The 9,160-nt window shown below is 39.0% G+C and overlaps 1 gene segment (V, D, J or C); it reads right to left on the bottom strand.

Annotated features, from left to right (window-relative positions):
- Window positions 1-2,817: 2,817 nt before the first annotated feature.
- LOC116858922 lies at window positions 2,818-3,386 on the bottom strand. The segment is given in 2 exon segments: window positions 2,818-3,122; window positions 3,302-3,386. Coding segments are annotated over 2 exon segments (354 nt in total).
- Window positions 3,387-9,160: the final 5,774 nt, after the last annotated feature.

The following is a 9,160-nucleotide window of genomic DNA, read 5'->3' as shown; positions in this document are numbered from 1 at the left end:
CCTGTCTTTATATGCCTTTGTACCTGAACATATTCCAGAAAATGCATGCATCTTCAAAACTCTAACCTAAATTAGTTAGAAGTACAAAGGTACAAAACCTTGTACCTTCTGAGCATTTGTGTCCATGTTTCATTTGTATGTATAATTTAGTTCTACATCATTGTAAATACCACAAGATATTATTATTGTAGACAGTCAAAATTACTGTAGACTTTCCCACATATTTACCCCTTGTACTGTTCTTCACTCCTGTTCAATCTCCGAACTTATGTCTGGACTTTGTTTTCTTCTCTCTAAAAGTCCTTGTAAAATTTCTATTCATGTTGGTCTTCTGATGATTCAATTTGTACGTTTTTGTTTTTGTAAAATGTATTAATTTTGTCTTCCGTTGTAAAGTATATTCCTGTATAGAATCCTAAATTGGCAGATACTTTCTTCCTACACCTTCAAAATATATTTTATTTATTTTATTTTGTTTTGTTTCCTGCCATCTAATGTTAAGAGCTATATGATTTTCTCATTGTTGCTCTCTTAAAGATAATTTACCTTATTTTCTAAGAATTACATTTACCCTCTCTGTTTTTCATCTCTTCCCCCATTTTGTGTGTGTTTTCTCAGCACTGGTAATAAGATGGGCTTTGGTATCATTTTGGAGGGATGTTTTCCTTATTAAGAGTTCACAGAATTCCTTCAATCTGTGATCAATTTTAGAAGTTCCTCAGTCAAGACCTCTTCGAATCTTGCCTCTCCCTATATTCTCCTCTCTACTTCATGAACATCAGTTATAAATACATTGAACTTTTTCCGCCTGGTGTATCCATTTTGCCTTTTAAGACCTTTTGTATGTTTTCCACTGATTTGATATTCCAACCTTACTCTGTATCATCTTCCTGTTTACCATTTCTCTTTTCAGCTCTGATAAATCTACTGTTAAACTCATCTGTTTAGTCCTCAACTTGGATTATTATTTTTGAATTTCTGTTTCGTTACTTTTAATCATTTCAGGCTGTCCATTAGAATTCTCAATCTTTCAGCAAATGCATTAAGTTTCTAATATCCTCTTACCTACTAGTTGCAACTTTGAGGGGGGAGGTCTATTTCTCTTGCCTGTTTATTTTCCTCCTGGACTTATTGATGGAAAACCAGATGGTGTTCTATATACTTACGATTTATGTAGATTTATACATGTATTTGCTGAGAAACATTTTAATGGTGATTTTAGGCTCCAGAATGATTTTTATCAGGACACTTGGGTGGTTCAGTTGGTTAAGCATCTGCCTTCGGCTCAAGTCATGATCCCATGGTCCTGGGATCCAGTCTTGCATTGGGCTCCCTGCTCAGCAGGGAGGCTGCTTCTCCCTCTCCCTATGCCTGCCACTCTCCCTGCTGCGTGCTCGCTCTCTCTCTTACTCTTTGTGTCAAATAAATAAATTTAAAAATAAAAATAAAAGAATGATTTTTATCATGCAGAAAGAAATGACATTTGATTCTGGCAGACTGAAGTGCTATTGGATGCTGTGTGATCTCTATCCAATCAAGGATTGCACTGTCCCTGAGTCTGGGGTTAGCATTGGCGATGATGCCCTGTTGGCTCTTCCCAGTTCTTGCAGTCCCCCAGGGTGTAGCCTTGCTGCAATTCCAACTGAAGTCTTCAGACTTTGCCAGAATCTCTCCTTCTCTTTTGTCCTTGAGGATTAATTTTCATCTCTGACCGTGTGATATTATTGAAAACTTTGTTCAGCACTGAGACTTCTCAGCCTTTCCTTTATCCCGGACTCTCTGCTTCTAATGACCTGTTCCTAATCCCGACTCTGCTCATGAGTCAAGAAGAGCGAAGAAAGAAAAGTGGGGCTCAACTCTATGGGCTTTCCTTCTTTTCTTGTTTTCCTCAGTATTATGTTTTATGGTTTTTCCATGGAGGTGAGACGGACCCCTTTTTCAGTTAAGAAGCATTAATTTGAGGCTGACGGACTCCACGTACCAAAAGAATCGAGAGGGTGTTTTTACTCATACAAGGGGCTCCTGGGGAGACCAGGCTATGCAGGTTACCTTCCATGAGACAGAATGTTGAGTGTTTATCATTGCTAGGGACTGGGATGGGGGAAAGCTTCCTTGCTGGGGCATGAAATTTTCCAGCAAATACGCAGATTTGGGCTGAAGGGAAGATAAATTGACATGCTCCCAATACCAAGACTTTCAATCCTTGGACATAAATACGGTTTTCCATTTACCCAGGTTTTGTTTTCTATGAATAATATTCTGCTAATAATTATTACTAATTATTTTGTTGTTTTTCCTAAATATATTAGGTGTTTTTGAGGCACTTCTAAATGATGGGTTTTTAAATTTTATTTTTAAGCATTTATTTCCTTTATATAGAAATCTCACGGTCCTTTGCATGTTGTCTTTGAATTCAGCGATGACTTATTTCTCCTGTTGTTTCTAGTAGTTCCTTTGTAAATTATTTTGAATTTTGTCAGCATATAATCTTTTCATCTTTGAATTACGATAGTTTTCATTCTTCCCTTCTAATCCTCCTTTGTTGTCCATGTTGTTGGACCTTTAGAGATGTCCATTCCTATGAATCTGATCTGATGCCATTGGTGGTGAAATTGTTCCTAATGCAGCTAAGTCCAAGGAAGAATCCAGTAATCAGAGCCCAAGTCTTGTGGTGGAGTTAATTTTCGGAACCTCAAGATTTCCCAACAGAACAGAGATGCTGAGACTGAGGAAGCACTACAGCAGCTGCTCATAAAGGAAGCACCTGGTAAAAATGAATCATTGAAGTCTTAACAGAGATTTTTGTCTTATGTTGAATTACTGTGGGTACCCGCTATTATACTGATAACAGTAATAAATTGCAACATCTTCACGTTCCAGGTTGCTGATGGTGAGGGTGAAGTCTGTCCCAGACCCACTACCGCTGAACCGGGCTGGGATGCCCGTGGCCCTGTTGGATACACCATAGATGAGGAGCCTGGGAGCCTGTCCAGGTTTTTGCTGGTACCAGGCTACATAGCTGCTAGCACTCTGACTGGCTCTGCAGTTGAGAGTGGCTTTTTCTCCTGGAGACAAAGACAGCAAGGCTGGAGACTGCGTCAACACAATTTCTCCACTGGCACCTGAGATTGGAAATAAAACAGAAAAGTCAGCCACATAATCAACATCTTAACCGCTGTCTTCTGGTTTGTTCCTCTATATTGAGCTTTAATTATTGCGCTTGCTGAGTCAAGGTGCCAAGTGATAAGACCAAACAACACAGTTTTCACTGATATGCAGAATCATCCCATTTTCCTCTCACCTGGGATCCAGAGGGACAGGAAGCAGAGGAGCTGAGCTGGGGATATCATGGTTCACTCCCTGCCCTAACTGAGGCAGATCTCCCCCAGGGCACTGACCCAGGTATTGATATGGGCTCTGGACAGCAGAGTGGGCTGGGAGCAACATGCAAAGCAGGTGGGGAGGTGCATCTGGGCTTCCAGCTGCAGAGACCATTCACTTCCTCTTCTCTGATGTTGAACAACCCCTCCCCAGGTGGTTATGGCAGAAGATGCCTAGAGCTCAGCCCAAGGGAAGAATTTCTGACCTGTGCTCACAACATTGATTCCTATGTCCTCCCACCCCATTATTCACCTAGATTCAGCGAGATGGTATTTGGTGCAAGAGTGTTGGAAGCGAAAGAGAAGCTGGTGGTCGTCTTATGTTCTTTCCATCCTCAGTGTGCTTGGACGTCTTAGTGCATCACTGGATTGGGTTGGATTGAGGGGGTGATCAGAAATTTATCTTCCAGGAATGCCTGGGTGGCATCTGCCTTTGGCTCAGGTCATGATCCCAGGGTTCTGGGATGGAGCCTTACATAGGCTGTGCTTGCTCTCTCTCTCTCAAACAAATAAATAAAATCTTAAAAAAAAAAAAAGATATTTATCTTGCAGAGGGACCTTTTCTTTGTTCCTAAGTGATCTCAATAGTAGTGAAAATTCATTTGAAAACAAGTCAACAGCTGTTTTTGAACAATATTCTCAGCAAGTCACAAATAATGGAAAAACACCTTATTCTCATAAAGTATCTATTCAATATCCTACACAAACATCATACTTGGTGGTAAAATTATTGAACATTTTACTCCTTATATTGTGAAAAAGACTGAAATGTCCACTCTCATCACTTCTGTTCAAAATTATACTACAGGTCCTAGACAGTGCAATAAAGAAAAATAAAACAGGAAGAAGAAAGCAAAGTTACAAAATACAGAAAGGAAGAAACAAAATATCTTTATTTGTTGATAACAAAATACATACATAAATTCTTAGAGAATCTTCAAATAAACAACTAGAAATAATTTAACAAGGTGTCCACATACAATGTCAATACATAAATATCTATTATGGATTAGGGGAGATTTATTTAAATAGAGTTTTTCCACGCTCAAAGAATGGAAAACTTGATATTTTTAAGATTTCAGTTTTCCCCAATTTGACATATAGACTCAATGCAATCCAATTAAAAACTCCTAGAAAGTAAAAAAGGCAATTCCAGAATTTACATGGAAATTCAAAGGACCTAGAATAGTCAAGAAGATCTTAAAGGAGAAAAATAAAGTCCGAAGATTTACAGTACCCAGATTTCCAGACTTCTTATAAATCTACAGTGATTAAGACAGTTACTCTAGTTACAAAGATAGACAATAGAAATATGGAAGAGAACAAAGAGTCCAGAGAAAGACTCCATATGCATAATGACTTGATTTCTAACAAAGGCATTCGAGTGAGGTATAATTTGCTTTTTGTGTTTTGTTTGTTTATTGTTGTTGTTGCAAAGAATGGTAAGGTACTATTGGGTATTGAAATAAGAATAAACTGAGAAATCAAAAAAAGTTTTGACCCATCTAACACCAGGCAAAATTATGAATTATAGGTAGACCACTGTCTACAAGCAAGAGATAAAATAATGATGCCTGACAAAACTATAGAAGAATACTGTTAGACTCTAAAAAGAGGCAGAAACTTATTGAATGGGACACACATAAACATAGAAAATGAACACTTGATCAATCTACTCTATAAGCAAGAATTCCAAATCATATGTATGTATGTGGACATGTATATATAAACACAGGAAAGCTTACTCCATAGCATTGGTCAACAGGGAAATACTAATTTGAAAGATGATACCACTAAAATATAGTTTTATTTTTTAATTTTTCTTTCCTTTTTTATTATTGAGATAAAATTCACATAACAAATCAACTTTTATTTATTTATTTATTATTTTTATATGTTATGTTAGTCACCATACAGTACATCATTAGTTTTTGATGTAGGATTCCATGATTCATCGTTTGCCTGTAACACCCAGTACTCATTGCAGTACATGTCCTCCTTAATACCCATCACCAGGCTCACCCATCCTCCCATGCCCCTCCCCTCTAAAACTCTCAGCTTGTTTCCCAGAGTCCATAATCTCTCACAGTTCATTTCCCCTTCTGGTCTCTCCCCCTTCATTTTTCCCTTCCTTCCTCCTGGTCCTCCATGCTATTCCTTATGTTCCACATATAAGTGAAACTCTATGATAATTGCCTTTCTCTGCTTGACTTATTTCACTTAGCATAATCCCCTCCAGTTCCATTCATATTGAAGCAAATGGTGAGTATTCATCCTTTCTGATGACTGAGTAATAGATACCATCATATATATGGACCATTCATCTGTGGAATGGCATCTCAGCTCCTTCCACAGTTTGGCTATTTTGGACATTGCTGCTAGGAGCATTGGGATGCATGTCCCCCTTCTTTTCACTATGTCTATATCTTTGTGGTAAATGCCCAGTAGTGCAATTGGAGGGTCATAGGGAAGCTCTATTTCTAATTTCTTAAGGAATCTCCACACTGTTTTCCCAAGAGTCTGACCAAACTTGCATTCCCACCAACCGTGTAAGAGGCTTCCCCTTTCTCCACATCCTCTCCAACCCTTGTTGTTTCTTGTCTTGTCCACTTTTGCCATTCTAACTGGTGTAAGTTGGTATCACAATGTGGTTTTGATTTGAATTTCCCTGATGGCTAATGATGATGATGAACATTTTTTAATGTGTCTGTTAGTTATTTGTATGTCTTCTTTGGAGAAGTGTCTATCAATACTTTTTTTTTTTTTTTTAAGTCTGACAATAAGGGGTGCCTGGGTGGCTCAGTGGGTTAAAGCCTCTGCCTTCAGCTCAGGTCATGATCCCAGGGTCCTGGAATCAAACCCTTCATAGGGTTCCCTGCTCAGCAAGGAGCCTGCCTCCCCCTCTCTCTCTGCCTGCCTCTCTGCCTACTTGTGATCTCTCTTTGTCAAATAAATAAACAAAATCTTAAAAAAAAAAAAAAGTCTGACAATAAGTGGACAGGATTTACAGCTACTGAAACTTTTATTACATGGCTGGTTGAATGTAAACATGTTCACCATTTCAATAAAGTGGTATTTAGTAAAGCAAAGCCTATGCCAACCCTGTGACTCAGGACTTCCATTTCGAGGAATATACCCAAAGGAGGTAGGCGCATAAATCCACAACTGACAGATACACGAATGTTCCAATAAAACTTTATTAATAAAAACTGATGGGGCATCTGGGAGGCAGAGTCGGTTAAGTGCTGGACTCCTGGTTTTGGCTCAGGTCATGATCTCAGGGTCGGGATTGAGCCCCATTTTGGGCTCCTGGCTCAGGCAGAGTCTGCTAAGGTTTCTCTCTCTCTCTCCCTCTGTTTCTCCCCTACCTGCCACCTGTGCGTGCATGTGCATGGGCACTCACTTTCTCTCTCTCTTTTTCAAATAAATTAATCTTTAAAAAACAACAACAAAATAAAAACAGAACAAAGGCTTAAATAAAAATGAATAAATTGTGATCTATTTGTATAAAAGAATCATTCTGCAATAAAAAGGAACAAACTACTGCCACACTAATGATGTAGAAGACACACAAAAATATGTTGCTGGAGAGAAGCGGGGCAACAAACAGTACACAGTGTGTGGCCACTTGTGATGAAGTACAAGAACTAGGAAAAGCAGATCCATTTTGGTTGAAAACAGAACAGTGGGGGCCTCTGGTGGTGGTGGAAGAAATGTGGACTTGACAGAAGAATCATGAGGAGACTGGGATGTTGGAGACAGTCTCCATCTGCATATGCGTAGTGACTATAGGGGAGCTATCTGTGTTTATGTTTATCTACTTACACACTTCATAGTCACTTTCCACACACTTTACTGTGTCTATGTCTATCTACTTGTTTTATATGAATGGATTAGTTAATGAGTAGGAATTAGAGAGTCAAAATATCCGATTCTTCTCCCACCTTCTTCCCTGTTGGCACTGGTCCCTTGAGCAACCTGAGCTCTGAGAACCTTTGATTTCTCATCTCTACAGGAGAATTGTGAGAATAGTGGCACTAGATGGTTAAGTCCTTAATACACTATTAACACATCGTAAAGTCCGCAAGATTTCTGTAAATTGCAAATGGAAGTATAATTGGTGTTCTGTTGTTTTTATTTCATTGACTACAGACTCTTTTTTTTTCTAACGCAGTCCTTAGCCTTTAATAAACACCTCCTCTACAGAAGCTATTCAAAGACCATGCTAATGATAAACCTTTTTCAGGCTCTACCTAGGAATCTCATTTTAGAACGAATGGCGGGTTTCATGTTGCCGAGAAAGTTTTTACAAGACTAAAGTCCCTTGCAGGCCTGTTCCTGGAGCCCTGAAACTCTGAAATTGAATTGCTTGCCTTTGAATAGTGAACACCACATGTAATGCTTGGAGTTTACTTACTGCATTGATTTCCATTCTTTCCAGATGTCCTTGACTATAGCAGTGATGTGACATCAAGCCATCATAATTCTCTGATAAATACAAGACCTGCCCCTCAAGGTACTCTGAGTAATAAACCTTATCTTCCCAAATTCCCTGGAGGAAATCGGTTGTCATAGATATCTACGCTCTCATGTTTACTGCAACATTATTCATACTAACAAAGATATGGAAACAACTCAAGCAACCATCAGTGAATGAATGGATAAGGAAGTTGTGGTATATGAAATATTATTCAGCCATGACAAAGAATGACATCCTGCCATTTGCAAGCAATTGGATGGATCTTGAGGTCATTATGCTAAGGGAGAGAAGTCAGAGAAAGATAACTACTCTATGATATCACTTATATGTAGAACCTAAAAGAACTGAACTCAAAAAACAGAGTGGAATGGTGTGTCCAGGTACTGGGGGAGTAAGGTGGGAAACTTGGGGAAATGTTGTTTAAGAGTATGACCAAGTTAAAAGTAAAATGGCCAGTGGTTTTATCAACTCAGGAATTTACTCAGGAATAGGAGACGATAAGAATCCTATGACAAATATTAGGCAAGTTAAAGGAGAAAAGAGGTCATTTTTAATTAGGATTTAGGGGGAAGTTGGAGAGGGTTCTCTTGATCAAAATCTCATTGGGGAAGAACAAGAGTCCCATTGGCTACAAGCAGTGGTTCCTCCTGTGCGGTTGCCCACACTGAGGAAGGGAGGGATCTTCCTTCATTTTTTTTAAAAGCAGGGGATAAAATTCCTGTGTGAAAATTTTCTGCCTTGTCAAAATAATTCTTTGTATTTCCTTTGAGCTGCATTAGATTTTATTGGTTTTTTTTTAAAGATTTTATTTATTTATTTGACACAGAAAGAGAGAGAGAGATCAATCACAAATAGGCAGAGAGGCAGGCAGAGAGAGAGAGAGGGAAGCAGGCTCCCTGCTGAGCAGGAAGCTCGATGAGGGGCTCAATCCCTGGACCCTGAGATCATAATGTGAACTAAAGGCAGAGGCTCAACCCACTGAGCCACACAGGCACCCCAGATTTTATTGTTTTTTAAAAGATTTCATTTAAGTTCCAGTCAACATTCTGTGTAATATTGGTTTCAGATGTACAAAATGGCAATTCCACATTTCCATACAATACCAGGTGCTCAAAACTGTCAAACAGCAATATGGATTCCACTTGTATTTCCGAGAATGGCCTCGCTTGTCTGGCTTTCCTCCTGAGTTTAACTTCCAACTGTATACAAGGCAGGAAGTTCAGATGAACTTTCCTTTAGCTCTTCCCTCTGTCCTGGCTGGTGGCTCAGAGCTCACCCATTCTTCCTGACAGACATGTCA

Source organism: Lontra canadensis, unplaced genomic scaffold (genome assembly GCF_010015895.1).
Source record: "Lontra canadensis isolate GAN:19392208 unplaced genomic scaffold, GSC_riverotter_1.0 scaffold144, whole genome shotgun sequence".
Classification (NCBI taxonomy): domain Eukaryota; kingdom Metazoa; phylum Chordata; class Mammalia; order Carnivora; family Mustelidae; genus Lontra; species Lontra canadensis.
Note: the sequence above shows the minus strand (reverse complement) of the source record. Positions and strands in the feature narration are given on the sequence as shown.